Source organism: Bombus vancouverensis, chromosome 6, assembly GCF_051014615.1.
Source record: "Bombus vancouverensis nearcticus chromosome 6, iyBomVanc1_principal, whole genome shotgun sequence".
NCBI classification, from domain to species: domain Eukaryota; kingdom Metazoa; phylum Arthropoda; class Insecta; order Hymenoptera; family Apidae; genus Bombus; species Bombus vancouverensis.
Genome location: NC_134916.1, coordinates 11,706,049 through 11,732,282, shown reverse-complemented (window position 1 = coordinate 11,732,282; position 26,234 = coordinate 11,706,049). Strand labels below are relative to the sequence as shown.

General features: G+C 34.8%; 2 protein-coding genes, 1 long non-coding RNA gene and 1 pseudogene across 4 annotated transcripts; 2 read left to right on the top strand and 2 right to left on the bottom strand.

Moving 5' to 3' along the window:
* The first annotated feature begins 8,921 nt into the window (after window positions 1-8,921).
* On the top strand, window positions 8,922-16,327 carry Pvf1 (PDGF- and VEGF-related factor 1). 2 transcript variants are annotated; one of them, XM_033331921.2, is made up of 6 exons: window positions 8,922-9,371; window positions 12,061-12,154; window positions 14,181-14,392; window positions 14,470-14,580; window positions 14,798-14,979; window positions 15,468-16,327. In XM_033331921.2, exons 1-6 carry the CDS (start codon window positions 9,213-9,215, stop codon window positions 15,619-15,621), a joined length of 912 nt encoding a protein of 303 aa, XP_033187812.1. In that variant the 5' UTR covers window positions 8,922-9,212; the 3' UTR covers window positions 15,622-16,327. The 2 variants fall into 2 exon arrangements, with proteins under 2 accessions (XP_033187812.1, XP_033187813.1); XM_033331922.2 differs by having other exon boundaries at window positions 14,798-15,055; window positions 15,468-15,606.
* On the bottom strand, window positions 12,653-13,944 carry LOC143302781 (uncharacterized; annotated as a pseudogene).
* LOC117155707 (uncharacterized) lies at window positions 15,701-25,488 on the bottom strand. Its single transcript, XM_076619253.1, has 9 exons — window positions 25,247-25,488; window positions 24,724-25,157; window positions 22,405-24,544; window positions 21,304-21,433; window positions 21,153-21,201; window positions 20,689-20,756; window positions 20,273-20,335; window positions 19,882-19,986; window positions 15,701-16,668 (listed from the first exon to the last, which is right to left on the bottom strand). Exons 1-3 carry the CDS (start codon window positions 25,486-25,488, stop codon window positions 24,075-24,077), a joined length of 1,146 nt encoding a protein of 381 aa, XP_076475368.1. The 3' UTR covers window positions 15,701-16,668; window positions 19,882-19,986; window positions 20,273-20,335; window positions 20,689-20,756; window positions 21,153-21,201; window positions 21,304-21,433; window positions 22,405-24,074.
* LOC143302819 (uncharacterized) lies at window positions 22,666-25,873 on the top strand. The gene is made up of 2 exons (XR_013058626.1): window positions 22,666-22,794; window positions 22,876-25,873. It is a non-coding gene; the product is annotated as an uncharacterized LOC143302819 (long non-coding RNA).
* Window positions 25,874-26,234: the final 361 nt, after the last annotated feature.

Sequence of the window (26,234 nt, the reverse complement as noted above, 5' to 3'; positions counted from 1 at the left end):
TTCACAGTCGCTTCGCACGAATATGCTCGACTCAGCGAAAACATCGGTTGAATATAAATTCCGACCTAAAAAAGAAACCCTCAAAAAGAATGAAGAAAGAAAGAGGGAAAGGAAGAAACGTTAATCGAGTCCCTGGCCGTGAGCAAATCGTTTGGCGAGCTTAAAGGGCTCTCGGTTTGAAATGAACGGAATGACATTTAAACGCGGTCGAATTCCATGGAATCTGGCATCATAGAGACCTGCCAGAAAACGAATCATATTTCACGGTTCCAACGGAGAGAACTCGACGGGTCCATCGGACCGCGGAAGGGGGAGACGCAGATGTCCGTAAAAAGGTAACGAAGGAAGCGACAGTTTTGATAATCGGTGTGCGCGTTCCGTATAATGCCGACAAGAGACGTAGTCCGGCATCGGCTACGGAAGATACGATACGACGTTTCTGCTTTTACTCGGGCTCGTCGTTTCGATAGCATTTTATCCGAGTCGGATCTAACTTCTATCCGTGCTCATGTGTACACAGTCGGACGCTGGACCGTGTATTTTCGAGTAAACGTTCTTCTCCAACCTTCGTTACATACTCCGTCACAACTACCTTCCAAGTACATGCAATGGCGATAAAAAATATTTGCACATAGTCCTATTTTACAACGAAGCATTTTTTAATAGATTCCACGTTTAGTAGTAGTAGTCGTATAAAAATACTACCGAGTGATATACATGTAGCATGTAAGTGTTATAATAAATACAATGGTGTTCCTTTTAAAGCATAACCCGAGAATTCTCTTCAGAACGTTTGAACGTTTGATCAGTTAATGATCGTTTAATTCGTCGCGTTACGTGGTTGACAACGTGTGTGCTTGTCAACGATAATGCCACAACTCAAAAAGTTTCAAATTTGCTTTCATCGAATCGTACATTATGTTTCTATTTTTATATTTATAAATCCATCAATTTTGCGTCAAGAGGCAAAATTTTTACTTGTATCGCTATCAACCTGACCTTAGTTTTACAACAACACTGACTCATCTTTGATTGCCAATAGTAGAGCATTTCTTGTGTTAACTAAGCCGTATGATATCGTTCGAACGACTCACAAACGTTTTTTCGCCAATTTTAAGAAACCTTTGCCCTAGAATTTACATTTCTTTGAGTTGTACCACTGCCGATGCCAAATAGCGATGTACCGCATATTTATTTATAATATGTTTATAGCGTATGAAAAGAGAAACAGTTTGCTGCGAACGTATTAGCGACTTGACAAGTTACAGGTTACAGATTCCCCTATATAATTTCACAATCGTGCATCGAATGGGATAATCACGTGACATATAATTTAATATAAACCTTGATTGTAAAATTTCATTAAATTTGTTAGGAAAACCAATTAAACAAAAAAAATTTATTAGTACTGTTAAATTTGCGACTCGTGACTTGTAAAATCTGTCTGATAATATTAGTTTAATTATGCAAGAGGGCCCAGGTCGTATTATCCGACATAATAGTAAGAAACGATGGTTATAGCTCGTAAACCTCAATTATAGAAACTACTCGGTTATCCCGAACTGCTTTGTTTCCCGACTTGTTCTAACAAACGAGGTTTCACTCTGCTTCGAGAATTTTATGAAAATTTTCATCGATTTATCCTTCTCCGCGTGGAATCGGAACAGCGTAATGATTGAAACGAAAAAGAAAGGAAGAACTCGCAACCACTGATGGCAAACGAAGGAAAAGAAGGTCACGCGATCGCGAAGATGAAGCGCGCGAGTTTACGAGGCAGATCGGCGATGGGTTTTAGACGAAATTTCGCCGCTGGTAGGAGATGAATCGTCCGGGTGATTCGCGCCACGGATGCTCGCATGCACGATGACGGGATCGTCGATGCTTGAAAGAAGAAGAGAAGGCCCCGACGAAGCCGCTTCAAGTCCACCTCCGGATCCTCTCTCTCCTCCGCGCCGCGTTGCCCCATCAACCTTCGCCGTTCGCGTTCGCTTCGAGCTTGCGTGCCAGTCAGCATTGGCAAGTAATTTCTTGCACGCAATTGCCCGCTACTGGAATTGCCTGGTAGGCGACCTCAGTCCGTCAGTCATTTACTTTTTAAATCGAGCCTACCTACCTACCTCTACCTGCCCGGCTGACTGGCTGCCTGACTGGCTGGCTGGCTGCCTGGCTGACGGACTACTCGACTGACTCGCGATACACGTTTGTGTTCCACGCGGTACACATATAAGCACGAATAAATACGTATATAGTCGATTTTGTATCACGCAGAATTTCCCAACGTTCAGCATCGATCCGCGATAAGCATCTTCTCTTTCACGACGTTTCGCGTCTTCTCGGCCGAAAATTATTCGAACGGGCCCGAGTAATACCGGTTCGAACGACCGGATCAAACTGTCTCTGGCGCCTTTTCGCTTCAACATCATCTCCGGACGCGTCTACCGGTGTCCAACTTTTACATTTCTTACCACGATCAATTAGGTACGCGTTTGATTCTGTATTCGTGACACACGCGTCACTCGTAGAAACGTTTCGTGCGAATTCTCTAAGGAAACGGAGGTATATGAGTTTTATTTGTTCTATGCTTTACTTACGTCGATAGAAGATTGCAAGCGGAGGAAGAATTATCCTCTGAATCGAATGTATCGAGGAATAATTGTACGTTTAGAGGCCGTTACGTTTGCTATTCGTGCACGACAGGCCGAGTGTCCAGGAACAGGGAAGCGACGAGCAACATGACTATATCTTAATCGTCTCTTGTTATTGCCTTTCTAGACTAAGCGTACCGCGTTCGTGGGAACCTAGCCAGTTCTCGCATAAAGGAGGATACGGTCGTTCCAGTGGAAATTTTCGAACACCTTCCTTCTGTTACCTAACCGATCCCATATCACAGATATAAAATCCAAGTTACATCGTAGTAGCGAGTGACTAACAATAAGTTACCGATTCGTCCATCGAGATAAACACGAGCGAATTATCGTGGTCAGCCAAGTTATTAATTTATTTGGGAACTACTTATCGTTCCAATAAACCATAACTGATTCAAAAGCAAAGGTAACAAATGGTAAATTTACTCGAAAAACATACTGAATTAATTTCTATATATCTGGTATGTTGCCTACTTCTATAGTAAAATCCATCTCAACCTTTCTTACCTGAATTCCGACGACAATTGTAATTTCGCTAAATTTCTCTTTAATCACGTACAAGATAACGATCATTGACTCCACCCTAGGAGAAATCGTGTCGGAGGTTTAAACGCGATTTGTCGTCTGTAAAATCGATCATCGACGCCCCAGATATTCCACTCGTGCACAGCGAATCGCGGATAAAATCTCACTGTAATATGCGTACGTTTGAGAAATCGACGCGACACGTTACGCACGTAAACGATCGTCGACGCTACGTACAACTATGTACCCTCTGGGGAAAAATCAACCCTTCACTGGATACTGGAAGAGGCGTAACAAACGCTCGAGATCCATTCCCGCGATAATCGAAATCGTTTTTTTCACGCACGCCACTTCGACTCGTTCCAATTTCCCCGCCACTGAATTTCCCCCCCCCCCACCCTCCCCCCTGGTTGTTCGTTTAAACGTTTTCGAATAAAGCGAAGCGGCTCGTAAATACGATTATGGGAACGTGCAATTACCCTGTTAACTGTCTTTTCGATGCATTAAACGTTTAAAATGATCGTACGTCGCCGTAGGATGCGAAAGATGAATGAGAAAAAAGAAATTTATGTACATGGCGACTCTAATGAGACGATGATTTACTTATTTATTCATTAAAGTAAAACAGAATCTTTCAGTATCCATAGCAAAGTGAAAATAATAGTGACGTATAGGAATCAAGATTTTCAATAATTGAATTCATCTTAACTTTCAAATGTATTAATATGGCGATAGAAAAATACGATTCGGTTTAAGTGACTCAGAGAAGACAGTAGCGTTAATGAGTAAATTAATTGATAGCCAAGAATTTGATTAAAAATTTACGTAGAAGATACGTAAAAAATAGCTGAATGAAGACTCCTCGAAACGTCTGAGCGTTATCCGAAATGCGATAAACGGAAAAATTTCTCACACGATTCATTGACCGTAGGATCTTTTTTACGATTTAACGTTTCTATGAGTAAAGCGCTTATCGCGTGATCATTTCATTGCTTATGTAGTAACGCGCGATGGCGCCACTAACCGATCCGATTATTTAACGGAATCACTCGCAGAGGAAGCTAAACAATCGAATTATTTATAAACAAACAGCACACGTCACAATGCTAAATACGTAGTACAGAAAGCGATCGTGTTAACTATTTCTAAAGACGCAAGCAAAAACTGCTCCAAAAAATGACACTATCAAAGTCGTCATCGAAGGTTATCGCCACGGTCGAATACTAAATTGGTTATTTCTCAATCATTTAATATAACTTCGACTATGTATTGCATCGTACTTTAAGTAACTACGTAGATAGAAAATTTAATCGATCTTGTCAATGAAAAGTGTCGATGCACTAACATCGATAGAATTAAATTCGTCGGGATTCGATTGTTCCGAACATTGAACGGCAACACGCGTGCCAAATACTTGAAAATAAAAAAAAAACCTTGATCGTTCGCCGAAAATATCACTAAAGGTTATCGCGCCCCGATGAAAATGAAATGCTGCCGTCGAGCGAGTTAAAGTTTAGTAGAAAACCAAGAATCGTTAACGAAACGAATGACAGTCGCGATCCTCCGTGTTAATCGTTCATTCGTGACACAGACAATTGTGTTTCGATTACTTATATCTATTACCTATCAGTGAGTTTCGTTGGATATAGAACGCGAACGTTACAACTAATTTGGTTGTGGTTGCAGCCGTAGAACGATGCGATTATGGAACGCGATACTCCTATTGCTCCTGATTCGCGTAGTTCTCGCCAGCAGTTGGTCCTTTGCAAATATCATTTCGTCCATTTGGACTGTAACGAATTCCAGTAAAAGATTACCTTCCGCTACAAGCTATACGGAAAGGAAAAATGTAAATTTCACAGCCGGTGACGTAACGATTCTAGGTACGATAATAGAAGCTCCTCCTCGAAAGAAGATTTGCCCGGCACAAGAAAGATTGGATCGACGTGGAATATGCAGGAAGGTTTGGTAAAGCAAGTTTAAAGGGAACAACACGTTAACGATGAAACTTATTGTATGGAATTACCAAATTATCTTTTCTCGATGATCGACAAGTTGGTACATCGATCGAGAAACTTTGGAACGAGGCCTGTCTTGATTCCAGAAACTAATACGTTGGGTATCACGCGATAACAGTTTGTTGTTACCATCGATACTCACAGTACTGATAAGACAGTGTTTTACACAAGACCCGGAGAGACACAGTTTCTTTGCTATCGACGAGTTTTCCAACTTCGTATTTATATTCGAACGCGAAGGCCGAGTCAGCGAGATCTGGAAATCCAACCAGTGTAAATGAGTAATGCGAATAGTGTCACGCAGTGGAAATGCAACGACGATAAAGCTCGTGTCACCACGTCACCGAAAAGTTGTAAAAATTTTTGCTAATATTATTATCGCGGTATTATCGTGATTCAGTCTTCAAAACTTCGTCGTCAATACACTTCGCGACTTTGCTCGCAATAAATTACGTTGCATGAGCAACTTTTGTCTCGAATCTACTGTTGTTACCGTGTCAATTGCAGTATTAACATTTTAGTAGATTCAGCAAAACGTTAGAAACGAAGTCGAGTCTTTCATCGTTTTCAAGATGAGACTCCTGTGGATTGTACTGACGACAGCATTCGTCTTGTTTTTATCCTTGCACGTCGCAGATACAGTAACACCGAATATATCGAACGTAGAAAAGAAGTTCGTGCCATTCCAGAGCAACAACAAAAGCGTTCAAACTGGATCCTTCATCAACGTCCCGATTAATTGTCCACCGGACAGAGTGAAAATTGGGAATCGTTGTAGGGCTATCTTTTAAGTGAGTAGAAATTCTACCTGACAAGGATGCTTTGAAAAACAAAAATGGGGAAATCATCTGTTTAAGCAATCTTGTATAAAAAATATATATAGAATTGTAGAACTATGGAACTGCAGAATTGTAGAACTATGAAACTGCAGAATTGTAGAACTATGGAACTATAGAATTATAAAATTATGGAATTGTAGAATTGTAGAATTGTAGAATTGTAGAATTGTGGAATTGTAGAATTGTCAATTGTAGAATTCATTATCAGTTATAGAATTATCAAACATAAATTTATGAAATTACGTGACGAAATATTGATAGCTCCGATAGTTTCATAGAAGCGTAGTTTCTGTTCAAAATTCGAATTAATTCTAGATGCCACATTCGTAATAAAAAACCATTTCCATTAATCTATATCGAGATTTCTAGTCATTTCTTCGTAATGAACACTTCGTGACAAAAAATTCCCAAGTCGTCTAAATCCTTACTAAAATCCTACAGGATTCTTCTTTCCTGAACGCAACGTCGGTAAGGAAGTGCATGCAACACAAGTGGATTATCTAACGAGCAAAGCGGCAATTCGAACGAAAAAGTCAAAAAATTTCTAAATTAAAATAGAAATATAAGAAGAACCAAGTAAAAAACATTGATACGATGCAGATATAGACTCGGCCTCGAAAGATTGGAATTATCAATTTCTGCGAGATTAAGAGGAAGGAAACCGCTTTATCGCTTGTTCGTAATTCGATAAAAATTTCCATGAATAAATCGAAAGGTTAAAAACTATGCAGAACGACATTTTTATATTATTTTATATCAAGCGTATATCTCAATTATATTAAATCAATCATTTATAAATATATAAATTTATAATATATAAATCATTCGCGTCAGTAGGACATTGGAATCTGACTTAACATATAGAGATAAATAATCTGCACAAGGTAAAATACTTTTCACGTGAATTCCAATTTCCTGTATGCTACAATTTGTGAAATATGTATTTACATACAAATTACGAACTAGAATACGTTTTGTAATTTACTTATAAAATTTCATCTAATTGTTATAGATATATACTTAAACATCAATAGAAAACAACCTATTCGAAATAATTTTAGGCTCGAAATGCCAGAATTCATTCCTTTGTTAAATTACCAAACGCGAATAAACTCATTAATATACATATGAGTAACACAACTACGACGTCTAAAAAATTTGCCTACTACGTACCTACTAATTATTAATTTATGGTATCGTTAAACTATCATGCGTAATTATCAAGTGGAAACCGCAATGTGCGTAATCAGGATATGAATTGTAACCGCAAATTAGTATGAATAAAACGAACAAGAGAAGGGGAATTACACAGAAAGCAATATATTACACATATTTTCATTGCCTCGTATTTCAGTATCCGATTTCTGTCTCGACAATAGCTTGGTGAATAAACTAGGATCTAAAGGACCTAACGAGTTCTTAAAAACAGTCCTATCGAAATTGTTTGTATTTTCTGCATACGTGATGGCTCCGTTACGTTTCATTATCTTTGTTCTTCTTCTGTGTGCTTTCGTCGTTGCAAGCGAATCCAGGCCTCTTACTTTCCCAGAAAGAAGACGATGTCCACCAGGATACAGATACATTCGTAACGTGGGATGCAGAAAAATGTTAGACATTTTTAGAAGGTAAGTTATTAAAGATCAATCTCGAAAATTATAAAATTTCTTTCGATACCTGGTGCAATTGTATATTATTTTTTCCATTTGTTCCAGTCGAGTCTAAATAAGAAGTTCTTCCACAGTTCTTAAACGACTAATTGGACTCGTTCGAACCATCAAGGATTAATGGCATATCTATATTCTTTATCAAATATTGCAAAATGTATAGCCAGTTACTCTTTTGCGACTGTACACGTTTATGATTCACAAATATAAAGTAAATAACAATTTACTGACGCATAGTTTATGTCATGGTTTTTTTTTTCCAATCATTATTTGTCAACGTAAGATAGATAACTCGATCGAATTGAATTTATGTACTTTTAAACAGACCGCGATCTTGATATGCACGCGATAATCGATCTATCGCAAAATTTGTTGCTGGGCAAATGGCTGCTCCCTTTGGCTTGCATTCTCAATAATAAAATCGGTCTTTAGTTTTTTCTTACGAGTAACATTAACTCTAAACGAGATAAAACCCGCATAAAATTCTACATAACGTGTTTAGGATAACAGAATTACAATTTATTTATAGTTCTATCGTTAAAATATAGCGTGACTGGCACATAACCTATTCTCTATCTTCGATTATCAAAAATTAATGTAAAAAAACATTGGAAATTTCGAATCTCGACAAAACAAATACGATATATCGCGTTTTCAAATTAAGCTGCAATTATTAATAAACAAAAAACAATTGCTAGCATATAACTATACTGTGATTACACTTACACATTCAACGTCAGCACATTGTACTTCTACTTAAATAAATTAGCACCTTGAATAATCGCGTTATCAAGGGCAATCTCGGAATAGTTTCATCTCGCATGCAAATTCATCACCTACGTCGCATATTAGCCCCGTAATCGTGAAAATTTGACTGAGTAACACATAGACTTAACAATGTCTACGTTGAGCATATCAGAACAGTTAGCAACGTTGCACAAGTTTGTTATTAACTACGCTATGAATCGATGATCGTAACAATATTATGACTTAATGACTCAATAAGACAAAAGATTAAGCAGATATTTAAAAAAAAGATTTAGCTGCCCGACCAGATAACTCCGTGTTCATAAACAGTATCATCCTGATAACGATCGGTAATTACCGCAAACAAAAATGATACTATTGCTACGGTGTTATAGCGAAATCGTGTGATCCGTGCTCCGTATGTGTGAGAATACGCGCGTATGCATTAGCGTGTGTGTAGCCAGAAATACGCGCCGAGCGTACTCGCTTCGGCAGTCGATCGCGGCGCGAGCATACGAACCTGTTCAGGTGTAACTTCCTCGCGTTTTCCTCGTGCATCGCAAACAGCGATTTGAGTGCAATGCAAACAGCGAGACCGAGCGTCACGTAAACACGTGCAACTATTATTTCTCGTAATTAAAATCTGTCGTCGCCGATACATCTGAACGCGTCAAGTTCGCGTCAACAAAGAACGAATTTTATGGTTCAAAGACAATTATCCTCGCATTTTTTTTGTGGTGAACACGCGGAGTAAAACGACTGAAAATAGCAAAAATGTCGCAGTTAATCAGATACAGAACGCTCGTTCTTATGATTTTTTGTGGATTGGTGATGCCCCATAAGGCTGACATATTATTTCCTGACCAGATAAGTCCAAGACCGTCAAAGCCTCCGGTCGAACCAAGAACAGCAGAAAACACCGCATTGTTATTGGTAAAATCAATCACATATTTTATCGAAGAGATTCGAAAGCGTTACATGTATTTCGTATTTCACGAGTGGAACGCAGAGACTGTTCACGAGCCGCGTTGCAACACTCCCACGTTTTCACTTCGATAAATAGCGCAATTATGTTATCCCGCGGAGCATTGTGAAGAACGTACGTAGCGAACGTTTAAAAATTAATTTGATCGTTTCGTGTGCAAAAGGCACTGGGTCGTAAACTGGCACAGGTCGTATTTTTTATCGTCGTATTTTTACGCGAATATATATATTGGTCGTTCGAACCGTTAACATTTAGCAACGCCATTAATCTTTATGAATAATGATCTTATATTTATGAGTATATATACTTCTGAAATTGATCGATCAACGGAATGTTTTTACTACGAATTTAACATGAAAATCGTAATACACGATGATTATCGAAAAAATATATGCAACATGTGCTATCAATTGTAGTGAATTGTGCGGAAGTCAGTCATCCGTTTCGGTTTTGCTACCGTATCGTTTCCTATTTTTCCATTATCTTCACCGTACACTCGTTAACTTAAGTAACAGTATGAAAAACGGTTGACAGTTCCTTCTGTCGACGATAGGCATTGATATTACGACATCCTTGCGAACGAGAGCACGATTGCTTTTCCCGCAAAGATCTGAATGACGTCGAAGGCCGTATAACACTAATGTCAAGGATGTACGTGGTATAGAAGCAGGTATGAAGGTAGAAGATCGAGATTGAAAAGTAAAAAACCTCGCGGTGCACGCTTAGGATTCCTGTCACGTTGTCGGTGAATCGATATATAGATAATTGATTACACGTCATTTGACGTTCGAGCGAATACCTAGCCGATTACTTTGCGAAACACGGTTAATTTTATCAGGGAGAGTTGATAAAATTCGTCCTTTGAAGAACGAAACAAAATTAAAAAGTAAAACAAACAAACACAAAATTAAAAAGTTTCCAAACGATCCGTATTTATGTACAGTTTTACTGACTAATGTGACCCTCATTCCTCTGAAACCAAAGAGAAATTTAGGTTACGATTTGAAAAACATATACACAGCGATGCTATGGTTGCAAGGTGAAATCTATTCCCCCAAAAGGTCGTCATAAATATCATTTCGCGAAGATAATATTTGTTTGGTCACGGCGCCATCACCGTATGTGTACAACGCATATTTCACTGCTACAATAGGGTTATACGACCGAGTTTAACGCCAGGTGTAACAGTCGATCTTTAAAAGTCGCGGTAAAATTCCTGTAAAGCGCCAAGAGACAGAGCTTCTTGGAAAGTACAATGTCTTGGATTTCTCAGCTATGCAAATCGCGAAATACGTAATCTGTTTATTAAAATGCTGGTCGTACCGTTACCGATTCCCTCCGCACCTGTGGAAATATTCAAGTTAACGTGTCAGATCGGTGACAATTCATCGATATACGTGAAATAACTATAGTACGAAATACATATACGCGGTAAATTGTTGACTGGTCATGTCACCTCTGAAAAATTCGAAAAGAAACGAATGAACCGCATCTATCGAGGCAGAACGTTAACGCCAAAGATGCTTCTGAGAAATCGGTTCAACGTTTTGCGGAGTTTTTAGTGTGCACACGATAGTAGCTTGTTCAAAACCAGTTTTAGGTGGAAAGGCGAACGTGTGGTTGAAAAACGACTCGACATGCCAAAGTTGGGAGTCTCATACCAGTGACCAAGACGTAAAAAATGCTTTTTAACAACATTCTAAATATAGCCGCGGCGAAGGACTAATCTTTTTTATAGTTTCCCGGATGATTGACCTAAAATCATTTTGTACCTCTCATGATTACCTTCGTCGCACGAGTATACACAATCGACTTCGATGATTCATCGATTAGCCATTAGCAGGAATATCCCGATTATTACATCGAGATTCCACCGTTCGTACATTTTCTTCGAGACTAGGGTATTTCCAAACAAATATCGTGTCCCTTTAGATTATTTTAATAGCACGAACGGTAGCATAGCAACTCCTATTTTTCGATATCATATGACCCATATTAGAGATCTTAACGCATTGTTCAGAACATGATACGTCAGTACATGATACGCGCATAACTGTTATCTAACCAATGTTCCTTTCAATTCTTCATTGCTTAATATGCATGACAAAACATTGGAATTCCTGATTAGAATCAGGTGGCTGATTAACATGCCTTTTCTTCTTAAAATTGGTTGCGTGTAACGAACGTGTATCTAATAGAATGGAAGAATGACTAAGTTTTTCCAGGAAAACAGCTACCTGGTTTTTGGTTCATCTTGCACAATTCAACTAATAGTATTAATGATATTTTGCAAATCTCAGGTTACGAATTATTAGTACTAATCAATTTTCTTACTTTATAATAACAAATATGGCAATGTAACAAACGAAATTTTATAAATAAAATTGTGAAAGAAACATTTACGATTTACAACTTGTTAGTTCATTAATATTATTAATTAATACATTATTGCGCAACAGCTCTTTCTTAATCAGGGCTTTATTGGCAATAGCATTGTATCATTTTACCATTATCAGTTGTGGTATTGACTAATCGAGATAACGAAAAAAAGATAATCCCGAAACAAATAGAGAACGTAAAAATTTCTCCACAAATTATGTTTTTTCTTTCGTAAAGAAAATGTTCTATTCCTTTCAGCGGTCGCGGTCATCGGAAGCAGTCAGGAAAATCAATTCGCCAGAAGAGTTCCTTCGAATGATCGGTGTATCGCCGTCACAAGTCTTCCTTACTAGTAAGTGTTTACGTTCTTAAATAGATTAATATCGTTCATTATGAATGTTACTTTACAGGAAAATTTTTACTCGGTAATATTGAAAGGAAAAAATATCCGTAACGTAGACACGATACTACTATAACGATGCAATATAGTAGGAAATTACAGCAGGTAAATTGGCTATAACTGCAACAAATATTGTCTGTTTAGATAAACGCGTTCACCTGAGTGTTATCTTCTAGTGATTACATTGTATAAACAACCTCGACTATCAGTGAACATGAGAGCATTCAGTTGACCGCAGTACAAAAAACGTACTTAACATAAAAGTCTTATAAGCGTATACTCTGCAAGTAAAATTACGTATACTTGCAGATATTCGACTTGAAATTTCGTTCTTCTATCTAAATTCGTGCAATACCGAATCGTCTTACGTGTTCACTATTCTCATATAAATATTATTAGATAAATCTTAAAACAAACTTCTTCTTATTCCTGTGGTTACGATCGTCTACACTAATGACGGTCTGTTAAAGACAAGGAGAGTGGCAATAATGGCATACAAGGATCTTTCGTTGCCATTTCCATTTCCAAGTTTTCCAGGAAGCCTTCATGGTCCTCAAAGAAATCAAAATCCTTCAAAAAGCAATCGAAATCGTTCATGTTGGGTACCTATCTACTAGTAATTTCATTGATTTCTTGTAAACTGGGTGGTAGTTTTCACTTTAGACTGTTCGAATCGTATCCGTAACATTTTTAGTTTTATACGGTTGTTCCAAGGTTGAGTTATCGAGCAGAATGATATACGCAATCTGCAATTTACATGGTCGCCTTTTAAATGCGAAAATTAGACGTGACCAAGATCTACGCGTAAGATTAAACCGCTTAAATGTAACGAAATAAAAACTTGAGTCGTGCAAAAAGGTATGATTATATGAAGATGGTCTTAAAATGAAACGATAATCTTCATTACTGTTTGTCCATTATTTTATGTGAACACGATCATAAAAATCGAACAATAATTCTCGTTATTGCACAAGAAAAAATAAACGAAGAGTATTAATCCTTATCTTATTTCGAAAAAATTTCGTGACAATTCTATTTCGTCGTTTGCTTGTACGTACTTAACTTCAACGACATCGTGTCCATCTTCTCGACTACACTCTCTCTTGATGGTTGGTGCAATTTCCTCTTCCAATTTTATCCTATTAATGCTTTACTCGATCTCTTCTATGTCGACGACGACATCTCGAGCTTGAAAAGATTACAAAGATCACCCTCGCTTAAGTCGTAAGATGTGTCGTCCATTACGCTAATTTCCTTCGCATGGATTTCATTCTGATTACAGTCTCTTATGACGTTACACGTTGATGACATTTCCGTCTCTTGAAAGAACTTAGGCTTATAGATTGCCTCATTATGACTACTGGTGAAATTACCATCATCTTTTGCCCATTTTTGGTACTTCCCATGGTGATATGAGCAAAATATGTTTCCACGTAAAGATCTTAATTTTAAACTGCTTTAATGTTGTAAAATCCTTTTCCAACATTAACATTCTTCCTCCTCCTTCTTTTTGTAACTGCAGTTGACATATCAGCGATCGATATCGTATTCGAAAAAATACATATTTCTAGAATTCGTATTATAAGCTTCCATAAAGGCAGACACGTTTATCCTGCCTTGCGAATCAACCTGCCGAACCAATCGGAGACCACATCCTTCAACAGGTGACTTTCTAAATCGCAAGAAAGATCATCGACCAAAACGAGATAACTATTGAAATAGATAGTTCGAATGAAAAATAGTTAAAGCGAGTGAAATAGTTTGCGCGTGTTCCTCCATTTTTAAATTGTGTAATAAGGCGTGACGAGTTCTACGCTAGAAAATGTCCAAGTAGCTACTTTTTACGTCAAACCACAGAAACCACACTGAACTGGATATAACAGGAATTTAGAGGAAACGAAGGAAAATCCTCTGATTAACTCAGGATCAGAATCGCGATCCGACCTTTTGCTTAACAGTCTAATACCTTCTATTCTAGGCAGAATGGGTGGACCTGAAGAACGCTCGAATAGCGAAATGGCAAAGCAAGCTAACTGTGAGCCTTCACCAACCGTAGTTCCTACATATCAATGTAACGATCCATCTATCATCTATTTTCCCCGGTGTACACGAGTGAAAAAATGCACAGGTTGTTGCGGAAACGAGTTACTCTCTTGTCAGCCAAAGGAAATAGAAACCCGAAATTTTGAAGTAAGACAGCTCGATAAATATATAATTACAGATAAACAATAATGTTCGAAATAATTACATATTACGAATGTTTGAAGATCATGCTGGCAAAATTGACAGCGCAAGGTAGATTCGAGTACCAAGGCAAACAAGTCGTACCAATAGATGAGCACATTAGATGCGGATGTGACTGCGTAATAAAACCATCGGTAATTTGAGAATAGCCAATAATTGAGATCTTCCTCCTTAAATTAGTACAATCCGCTCAACACCTCAACAATCCGTGATAACTTTAACGTTATAATTTTCATTACACTTTCATCATACACGCCGAATGCATTTATACGTTAGAGAGCTAAAGAATATTAAATTCAAAATTTAAGAAAGATAGAATCTAGATTATTTTATTTGATAAACTTTTTTCAGGATTGTACGCCCAAACAGGTTTATAAGGAGAACTTATGTAGATGCGTGTGCACCAACACGGACGATCGAGCGAAATGTATTGAACACCCAGATAAAATCTGGGATTCGATATATTGTAGATGTTCTTGTAGAAACGCACATGAATGTTCGACCGGCTTCTTTTACAACCAGAATACGTGCAGGTGTGAACGTTCTCCAGTAGAACAACGGAAATAAGAGCACACTATCCTCACTGTTCTCTACTGTTCTATATATCTTGTAAGCTGCGCGCGTTTTTTGGAATTTCTTTCTTTTTTTTGTTTTTAATAACTTTATTTTTCTGCTTCATTCACAAGAACTAATGCTTACCCTCATAACTTATCTTCTTTAATACTTTTATGCGACCACTACACATTTGACTGCTACTTTATGTTAAATCAATCATTGCATTGGCGAGAATCTACTGTATCCCTGTTTCCACCCTGCGCTTGCTTTTATACGTTACAAGAGAGGTAATTAAACTATTACTTCAGCTGAATCAATTGAAATAAAATATTATTTTCTTCTAATGAATGAATTCGTCAATGCACATTGTGTGTTTATTAACAGCATGCAAATAATTTTTTTTATAAAGAAGCAAGTTGAAGGCTCAAACATAATGTCAAACTTTTAATACTCAAAAATATTTCAGATGTGAGCAATTACCGATATCTAGATCCTGGTTTACATCTACGAAAGGGACTGATTATAGATTTGGGCAAACACAAAAACCAGATGAACCACCAGTAATAATTCCTCTAGATGCAAATGATCCTAGGAGGAAACCTAAACCAGATCCAGAATAGAAGTCTTCCATTTATAAACTAAATGTGAATCATAAGACTTTTATAAGACAGCTATTTTAATAGCACTTATTTAAGTTAATTTTTCACCTTTGTGCCATTTTGCTACACACACACACACATAATATGTATTATTAATCCATTCTTGTATAAATGAATGTACTCTTAAAATTAAAATGCACTGTGATATAAACAAATATAATTATTTAATGCATAAGTGCACTAGCTACACTGTTTAGCATCAATTAGCAAAAGGTATTTTATTTATACATCTTTTATATATTGTCATTTTAAAAAGTTATACAATTATTGCGACCTATCCTATTTTGATCTTATTCGAATACTGCCACTTTCGATCATTTTGTAGATATATAAAATCGCTGTTTTATTAACTTTTAAAGGAGGTCTGCATCTTTCAAATTGAATTGTTCATTAACGTCGTAATGTTCGCCGGGCGGGATGAGAATCGAAAATCGTTGCAAAATTTATTTATATATAGGACTTATGTACAGTTTTGTATATTGTAAGCTAAACTTCAAGAAATATAAATTGAATTTTTCAGCTATAAATGTTTCGCATAGTGCAATCACAATCGCGGTCAATCAATCAAGATTGTATTATTGTCATGTAATTACTGTATTATTGTCACTTTATTATCATGTAATTAATAAGTCTATATATGAAATAATACTGATTGCCTACGTCTCAACGCGTGTAGGTTTACTGCAAATGGAAGCCCTTCCCATCCACGATCCTTTTATGCAAAAATATATTAATTCTGCATTTAAAAAGTAGAACACCTCTTTTTATTGGTTCTAAAGCAATTCCTGAAACAATCTTCAAAATAATTTAAACGAAGACGAAGATTATTTGCAAACCCTACCTATAGAAATCTGAAGGCTTTTCTATAAGTCCTGTCTACATAAAAATTTAAGGATCTATTGTGGGAACCATATACAAAAGTCTAAACGTTACAAAGAGGAAGAATGGAAAACTACATAGGACATTATATGGGATACGAGTCTTCTTTTGCCAATCTTACAATGAATCCTGAAACAAACTCAAACAGAAAAAATTTGGTAAAATTCTATGAGGCTATCTATGTGTATGTAATTAATTACCAAATGAAGAGAAAAATTATTTGAATTATTAAAAGATACTCATAGTAAAACAATATTCATTACTGGCGAACGAACATATTTTAGCAGTATTTTCATTAACAAACACTATGATAATTCGGGGTGTGTTGAAGAAGAGAACGAATCAGTGACCAACATGGCCATCAGAATACGATCAACAGACACTCGATACAATCCCAAGCAACAGGCTATGAGTGGATTACCTTTTCTTTCTCGCGACTCTAATTCAGTAAAGCTAAATGTAAAATCGAAAATTCTCAATATAAATTACGAAGAGTGCTTCATATAATATTTGCAAGTATTAATTAATATAATTAACTACTAAAAGTAAAAAAAAGAAATTAAAAAACTCTCAAAAGCAAAAGTAGGATGTCTTAGTCATACATATTGATGTATGCACTCGTATTTAAATATTCATAACGTTAATAACGAGTGTAATGCTGCATCAGATGATTCAGGAGAAACTGTTCTTCCACAGTCTAGTGAAAGAAAATTGGGCTTGATATAGGCGCAACACTACTTCAAAAACCGCGATCATTCGTCAACGCAACTCTAACTAAAGAACTAATTAAAACAATCGCGATGAAAGACCGCAACACTAATTCTTAAAACAAATTTAATAAAAATTATTACATATTATTACATATGAAAAGAAAGCTACTTCAAATACATATTACGATAGAAATTGTAATACTATAAAAGTAATGAAATTTGAACATTTCTAAATGTAATTTTAAACAAGGGGGAACAAAATTAATTCTAATACGTATATTATTCTTTAGAAAATTCTATGAATTCATAATCAAAATTGCAAAAGACAATCGCGATGTCATAATTCGCAACACTAAAGCAAACACGAATATCATTTTTTCGCAACTCTAATTCAAACCGTAATGAATCTCTCGCAACGCTAATAAAAAACCGCAAAACTTTTATGATTTATCTCTCTTAACACTTATAAAAAAACGCGACTTGCCCAATATGGTGATGGGCCGACATATACATCGGCTTAAAAAATGGAAAAGAAATACTACGAAAATACTACAAACGAGCATAGTGACAAAGTAGTAACGAGAATGATTTTCCATGTCCTGGATGATCCAGAGGATGGAAAAACATTAGTAGTTGCCCTCTTCCATGGCAAATTTGCCGGGCCTCTTCGGCTCGTAGCCTCTTCTTTCTTCGGGTGTTTATACTTATAAAAGTGAAATAAAAAAATATATCGCGGAAGCTGGACGACTAAGGATCGTAATGATCGTTGATCGCTCGCATGTGCGTGCTCGAGCAATAGATAAACGTTCGTTTCGAAACCTACTCCCTACTCGCGTCCACGTCCGCGAAATTCGAAAAATCGATAGACAAAGCCAGAGACAAATGGAATGCGCCATTCGTGGTACCAGCTTCACTATCGTTTTTTCAAATCAAATTTCCTGAAACAGGTTGGACACGCGAAAACGCGCCTACCCGATCACAGACTGTGCCAACCTGCCCGGCCCTACCTACTTATAATTAATACACACACATACCAGACAGTATGCTACCTATCCTACCTAGCCCTATATTTAAAAAATTGCAAAACAAGCACACCAACACATTCGCTCCACGGTTCTCACACATAACTCGAGCGCAAAAGCCTACACTAGAGAGACGTCCCGGGACGCCTCCGACACTCGAGTTCCACACAACTTTCACACTCTAATTTACATACCATTTTCCTGAAATCGACTGACGATGGCTAGCGACCATTGCGTAAAATATGGTAAAGATACGTGTAGGATATTATATATCGAATATTGTTAATGTTAATTAGTATTCATGATCATGTTATATAAGCATTCTTAATCTTTGACATGTTATGTCATTTGGAGAAATTGAGAGATATGGTTGAAATAAGTGGTAATTTGATACCGTTGTAATTGAATATTACTGTTTATTATATGTTATATTTAATAGCATATCTAAATATTTTCATTGTATATTGTAAAATTAAAGTTACAATGGTTGGAATCATAAGACGACGCAATTCCACAGCCTAACCACACACACAATGTAGAAAATACGTCGGGCACGATACGCTAACGCAATGTCAGTCGCTGAGAAATTGTTCAGCTTATAAAGTATCCTCATCATGCCCATTGCCTTTCTCCCACCCAAGTAGCACCTGGGCACGTGAGTGAGGTTTTGGCAATGAACATGGAATGGGTTAAACCTGAAAATCCTGAGCTAAAATTATGATCAGAGTATCTATTTGGTATAGTTTGTATCTAACGGGCTAATATTCTTTGATTTTTCATTTCCATTTTATTTCCAATTTTAATAACTCTATACTTTACTTTGTTAATTTAACAAATTACTAAAATGCTAAACTTGAATGAAAGAAATTAATAAAGAACGTATCTATTAAAAAACAAGTTAGGATTGAATGCAAATATATACTATTAAATTCAATGAATAATAGTGAACTCTAAGTGAAATGTCCGTGAAGTTTCAGTCGCGAAGTGTTTTCTTGCACATGAAAACTGATGCATTCTTAGACAGACTGAACTTTTATATCTTCATATTTCAATTTCAAATTCTATTGAAATTATACTGAATATGGAACTCGAATAATAAAGTTGTTCAATACTATTATAAAATGGAAGATAAGTATTGTCACTAACATTATTATAATAATTATTATAATGATTTCTATCATTATCGTAATTTTCACAGTGACGAAATCGGAGGGTATCCGATTTCTTTGCTTTGAAATACTCAGAGTCATTTTAATATCCGTTGTCTATTTATTTATTCATACAAATACATGCTCATATAAATATTTAATCTTTTCAATCACATATACATATATCAATTGTGAACATTACGTTATCCATACTAGTTCTTTGTTATTCACAATGTATTGTTATCAAAATTCAAAAACGCGACGTGCAAGAAAACCTATCCTGAACTAATAAATAGATATAGACAAGAAAATGTTACTACTCACGGATATAATAAATATCCGCGGTCACTATGCTCGCAAAAAATTCTACGTAATACAACTAGTCACCCGTGTCGATTCGGACCATTCATTCTACGACTGATTGATTGAGTGACTGGAGGAACAAAAGTGCATGCGACTCACCATTAAACGGGGAGAACGTTGCACTGGGTCAGCGGAAGTCAAGTCTATCATCAAGCAATCTAGTCTAGCGTCAAACACATGGCAAAAATGGAGGCTGTGAACAATCTGTTACAAAGCATAAAATATTATAATTTGCTCTTAAAGGCACAGAGCTAATTGTTTGAGAAATTTGAGCTAATAAAAGATTGCTATTCATTAAACTTGAAATATTAATATAAAAATTGGATCTTTAATAATTTTTTAATCATATCAGACATATATTTTCATCTTATAATTATTATTTATTATTATAATTATTATTGAAACTTTAGGTTATTCTACATTTTACTTTATTGGAAAGAAAATTATAGAAAATAAAATTAATTCAAGCACAGTGTGTAAAATTACTTACATTCTTAGCTTTTGTAGTGAGATCCTCCTTAAAGAATAGAAGGAAATGAGAGTTGTAAAAAATCTGTAAAACATAACATGAAACATTACAATTTGTTCTTAAAAACAGAGTGCTGATTATTTAAACAATTTGGAAAGAATGAAAGATGAAAGTTTACTTATAATAAAGTTTGAAATTCTAATAAACTTTAACAAATATAAAAATTGAAACTAATGTAAAATTTTAGAACTTAAAAATTAAAAATCTAATGATTTCTGAAGCATGTCAGACATTTGTATCTTATAATTCAATATTAGGACTTTGACATCTTTTTTATTTCAATAGAAGAATAAGAATCCTAATCTCCCAAATTTTCTTAATTAGTAGTATTTGAAGCAAAATATACAAACTAGAGTAAAGTAAAGATATATACTTACATTCTTGGCTACTGAGTCATCGTCAGACCTTCCTCAAGGAACAGGAAGAAGTTGAGGCTTTGAGATATCTGTAACAGTACATAAAATATTAAGATTTGTTTTTGAGGGCATATTTTGTTGATTATTTAAAATATCTGAGATAATAAAAGATGAAAGTTCTTAAATTTGAGACTTTAGCAATAATGAAACTGATAATTCAATAAATTCTAGTATAAGTATGGGAATTGGAACTGAAATATAAAAGTTTGAAATCTGAAAATTTAGAATTCAATGATTTCTGATGAACGTCAGACATTTCTATTTTATAATTGACTGTTAACGCTTTTAAACTTCTCATTTCAGTAGAAAAGAATTTATAATTTTTCACATTATCAAACATTTTCACTTCTTAACCAACAATAGTTCAAATAAAATACAACAAAATTGAATAAATTGAAATGCAATATACAAATACATATACTAACATTCTTGAGCTTTTGGAGAGGCTTTATCCTCTTGAAAGATGCACTGACCCTAATAACGAAAACATATATTTAAAAAAACATATATAAAAAAGAAAAAATAAAAGACTGCGTTAACGCGAACGTGTTGCAAATTTACTTAATAATATCTTACTGTGTGACTTCACATGAGATTGTTTAATTGAATTTAATCAAAGCTATCACGATTTGAAAATATTGAAATAAATTATTGCACAACAAACACTGACTCTATCAACCGCATTGCGCGCGGTCACAAATATTCTCTGAAAAGAAAATTAATTAGTTGGCGGAGAGATTTTCTATCGAGAGTTTGTTTAAAAAATACTGCTATCTTTCTACAGTTAAGAAATGATTATTAAGAAATTGGAATATATGTTACAGTTATTAGTTGCAAATTACAAAATATTTCTCAACATTGAAGAATGTCTGTGAATACCGTGAACGTGATACAATAATAATTTATAAAAATTATCATGTAATTGTTCGTTAATAGAGCATAAAACTCACTCCACTAATATTCTATGTGGTTTGTTACAAATATCCCAAAATGTTTGCAAGAAATCAAAATTTCAGAACTAAATATGAGTGAAGAACAACACTACGCAAAAACGCGCGCGAAACCTTAGTTTGAAGCGACTGAGCGTCTAATTGCGCGCCACCTCTGAGAAAAAACTAGAAGTTGCAAACATAAATGACATTGACTGTAGCATATTCATCGTAATATAGCAAAATGTGAAAGATTTGAATTGAATGGTCGAATGTTATAATATTTATCGAAATAATTGAAGCTATTGTGAAACTATTAAGATTTCTACGTTGCAAGATCTGTCTACATGAGGCTATTGTTAAACTATCAAGAATTTTACATTTCAGAATACAGAATAAATTGAAACAATAAAATGATTCATTTAATCCGTTTGAAATAAGAAAATGATTACATATATTCCAATTAAAATGATTTATTTAACCTTTCTTATATTCATCTTAGTAGTATTTCAAATAATTAGGACATTATGTATGGTAAATTTATTATATATCGAATATACATATTCAATATATGTATATTGTATGATAAATATGAATTGTATATCAAATATAATTTAAGTATGAAACTTATATGTACCAAATGTTACCTATGCCTCAACGAAAAGACGATATAATCATTTATATATGTCTATCTTTGTTAAAATAAATTAATTGTTATGACATTTTTATGAAGATTTATCGGATTTACCATTAATCATCGTGGCGTCCATACGTTAATTATTCATGTTACTTCGATGTAATTCGACTCGTTTCTGCAATCAACTAATTACCTACACAAAACAGAATCAAAAGTTAAACCTAAAACAAATGTATAGAGTGATGACAAATATATATTCAAATAAAACAATAATCAAATTCCATTACAAAAAGCTTACAATACATGACACCGATAATGTCAGCAATCAAACAGTGATCGAAGAAAAATCAACACAGAAAATTTCAAAAAAGCTACTTAATTCCGTTATCTTGATGTTCAATGAATTGTTAAATAAACGCGTGTATTAATTGAACAATGTTAATAACGAGATATAAGTGATAGTAAAAGAATAATGAAAAAGCAAAAGAACGCCACCAAAAGGTTAGAATACGTTATAGACATAATACAGCGCAATATGTGTTGCCGCACTGAAATTTGACAGCTAAATGATCTGCTCTCCAGTTTCGCCACGCAATTCCTAATGTGATGGGGAGGGGGGTCTACATTCGTAAACATTGTATGTATTGTGTTGTTTTGGAACAGGAGTTGGCATGTTTATACGCATTACTTCTCACAGAGTAACAGAAACTTTTATATATACATACATACGTATTATGAGACCATTATTTACACGATTAGGTACGTACATTCTTAATAAACTTTTGAGATTATTTATTATTAGAATTATATAGCATATAAGAATTGTATAGTATGAGTGAATCTAAGGAATCAATAAATGGAAAGAAAATATTATAATAGAACAAAAATATGATGAAATAGTTGAATTTTTATATAAAGATCAAAGTTCTTTAAGAGCCATTGTAATGATCAATCCAAATATAGATAATATTTAAAAGCTAAAACTAAAACTTTCGACGCGATATATGTACTCAATTCACAATTTTGTTTCGTAATCTCACTTGCCAGAAAAGTCCTCGATTTCGAATTAATAATAAAATTAACAATTTAATATACGTATAAATAAAAAAATGGTATTTCAAATTTTGGTTGATAATGTATAATACTAAACACTAGTTAACCCGTGACAATTCGAAAAAAAGACTGACAAAGTTGGTATAATCTTCAAGATTGGATTTTATTCGAGTTAAAAGAAAACAAAAATTGCATACTTAATGCTAAATAAAAAAACATATTTTAACTCAGATTTGATACTGTACGAGACAAAAACAGTTGTCTTCATAAGTCTGAGTATTTAAAGAATAAGTTATAATAGGTTAATCACCTGTAACCGTGGCAAATATTGCTGACTTAGATAACATGTTAACTTAAGCAGTATTTTCTAGCGATTGGTTCATTTAAGCTTGATTACTGGTGAACACAAAATCATTCAGTTTATCACAACAGAAAAAACAGACATAATATGTGTACTTAAGTACATTGTAAGCGTAAAATTCGCAACTACGTAAACTTACGTATGGACTTATGTAGAAATAAAGAAAAATTATGAAAAATATTTACTAATTATAAAAGTAAAAAAGAAACAGTTTCTTAATCTTTTTCCAAAGATATCATCCGCCTGAAAAAGATTTTTCTAATACTATTTAAGCAGAAAAAGGGATTATTTTTTGCACATCAAGCGCTATACTTCTGCCCCTCTTCAAATTTCATTCTTTTAAAATTGTGCAACACTCGTTCATGTTTCATATATCAATATCCTGATATATTATCAGATGAATCTGATAATTAAAAGCGAACTTTTTTTTGCCTTTACCATTGCGATCATCCATATTGATGGACGGTTTATTAAAGACAAGTTTATTTTTAACATACTGAGCAGTGGACAATGGCATACAAGGATCATTAATTGCCATTTCCATTTTCACATTTCCTAGAAAGCCTTTATAATCCTCAAAGAAATCCGCATCCTTCAAAAATCCACCGAACTCATTCGTATTGGGCACTAGTCTACTAGTAATTTCATTAATCTCCTGTAGACTGGGTAGTCTGACTTTAGGCTGTACGAATGATACCGTGACATTTTTAGTTTCACACGATTGTTCCAAGGTTTGACATTGAGACGAGATGGTATATGCAATTTGCAATTTACATGGCCGCTTCCAAGTGTGAAGAGTAGCTGTAGAGAGACGTGAGATATACGTTTTCCAGGAACCTATGATTCAATGAAACAAGATTAATCCGATTAATTCTAATGAAATGAAAATTCGGATCATGAAAAAAAAATCTGAATATTATGTGAAGATAATTATAAAAGTCAAACAATGATTCTCATTACTGTTTGTTGATCATTATTGTAAACCATTATTGTAGAACGAGAAAAAAAATTCTTGCCTAGTTTCCAAAATTTTCGGGAGAATTCTACTTCACCGTTTGCCTCCACATACTTAACTTGAACGATATCGTGTTTATCTCTTCGACTACATTTTCTCTTGATGGTTGGTACCACTTCCTCTTTCAATTTTATCCTATTAATGCTATGCTCGATTTCTTCTATGTCGGTCGATAAGATGTCGAGCTTGAAAAGATTGGAGAGATCACCCTCGCTTAGATTGTAAAACGTGTCGTCCACTGCGCCAATTTCCTTCGTATGGATTTCGTTGTAATTAATGTCTGTTATGGCGTCACACGTCGACAATGACCTTTCCATTTTTTGGAGGAACGGCTCGCATATTGTACTATTATCATTGACGAAATTATTATGTCTTGTTTGACATTCTTGCTGTTTTCGATAATGACACGAACAAAGCTTGTTCCTACATAAAAACCTAATGTTAATTAAAGTTTTATTTCTAAAATTAAAATTGTTTCTTCTCATTCCATGAAATCTGTAATTTTCATTTTCACGTATTCTTACCGAGTTAACCTTTCCTTTTCGTAATTGATATCAGTGGTCGATATAATATGTGAGAATATATGCCTTGAATTCAGTTTACGACTTCGCAAGAAGGTAGACACATGTTTCCTGCCTTTGATCAAACTGCCAAACCAATACAGGACCACATCCTCCGAGAGCTGATTTTCTAAACCAGAAACAAGACCATCGACCAAAGCGAAATAACTATTCGCGAATGAAATAGCTTCCGTATGGTTTTCCATTGATAAACTACCTAAAAAAGGGCAACAAGCCTTAGGGTGGAATGGTCCCAACTATTTTTTTTAGATCAAACCACAAAAAATACATTGAACGTTCGAACATTCGAACAGGAATTCAGGGGAAACAAGAGGAAAATATTCAGGATGACAAACTTTCTGTTTAACGCGTTTTCTTCCGAAGAAAATGGAAAAATGCAGATTACTCTTGAATAGTAAGGAGGCAATTCCAGCTAAATCAGATAGTTCCAAAAACATCTTGATTACATTATCACTTTATTTAATACAATCAAAATAAAATGCTATCTTCCTTTTCCAAATGTACACTGCGTGTTTATTAATGGCACATATATGTTTCATTGTAAAAAAGGAAGCGAAAGGCTAAGATATTGTTTGAAACACGGAATACTTAAAAATGATATCAGCAATTACTATTGCCTGAAACTTAATCTCTATCTACAGAAGGGATTGGTTATAAATTCAGACAAACATAAAAAAAGGTCAGGTAATATTTGACAAGAAAACATAAACCAGATTCTAAATACAAATAAGAATAACGATTTATAGACTGAATCATAATTTTATAAAACAGGTATTTAATTGCACAGACCTAATTTAATCTCTTACCTTTATGTCATTTCGTTATACACATAGATACACAACATATAATTATAGTATTTATATAATAGTACCTATACACTATTATAAGTTACGAATGAATGTACTTTTACATATAATAAAAACATTGTAAT

What these genes read in the sequence shown, in the direction of transcription:
- Pvf1 (XM_033331921.2), top strand. Translation starts at nt 9,213, where the DNA reads ATGTCGCAGTTAATCAGATACAGAACGCTCGTTCTTATGATTTTTTGT. An exon ending in GTCACAAGTCTTCCTTACTA is followed by an intron (nt 12,155 to 14,180) that starts GTAAGTGTTTAC and finishes CTTCTATTCTAG; the next exon opens with GCAGAATGGGTGGACCTGAA. An exon ending in ACTGCGTAATAAAACCATCG is followed by an intron (nt 14,581 to 14,797) that starts GTAATTTGAGAA and finishes AACTTTTTTCAG; the next exon opens with GATTGTACGCCCAAACAGGT.
- LOC117155707 (XM_076619253.1), bottom strand. Translation starts at nt 25,488, where the DNA reads ATGGAAAACCATACGGAAGCTATTTCATTCGCGAATAGTTATTTCGCT. An exon ending in GAAAAGGAAAGGTTAACTCG is followed by an intron (nt 25,158 to 25,246) that starts GTAAGAATACGT and finishes AATTAACATTAG; the next exon opens with GTTTTTATGTAGGAACAAGC. An exon ending in CCGAAAATTTTGGAAACTAG is followed by an intron (nt 24,545 to 24,723) that starts GCAAGAATTTTT and finishes ATTGAATCATAG; the next exon opens with GTTCCTGGAAAACGTATATC.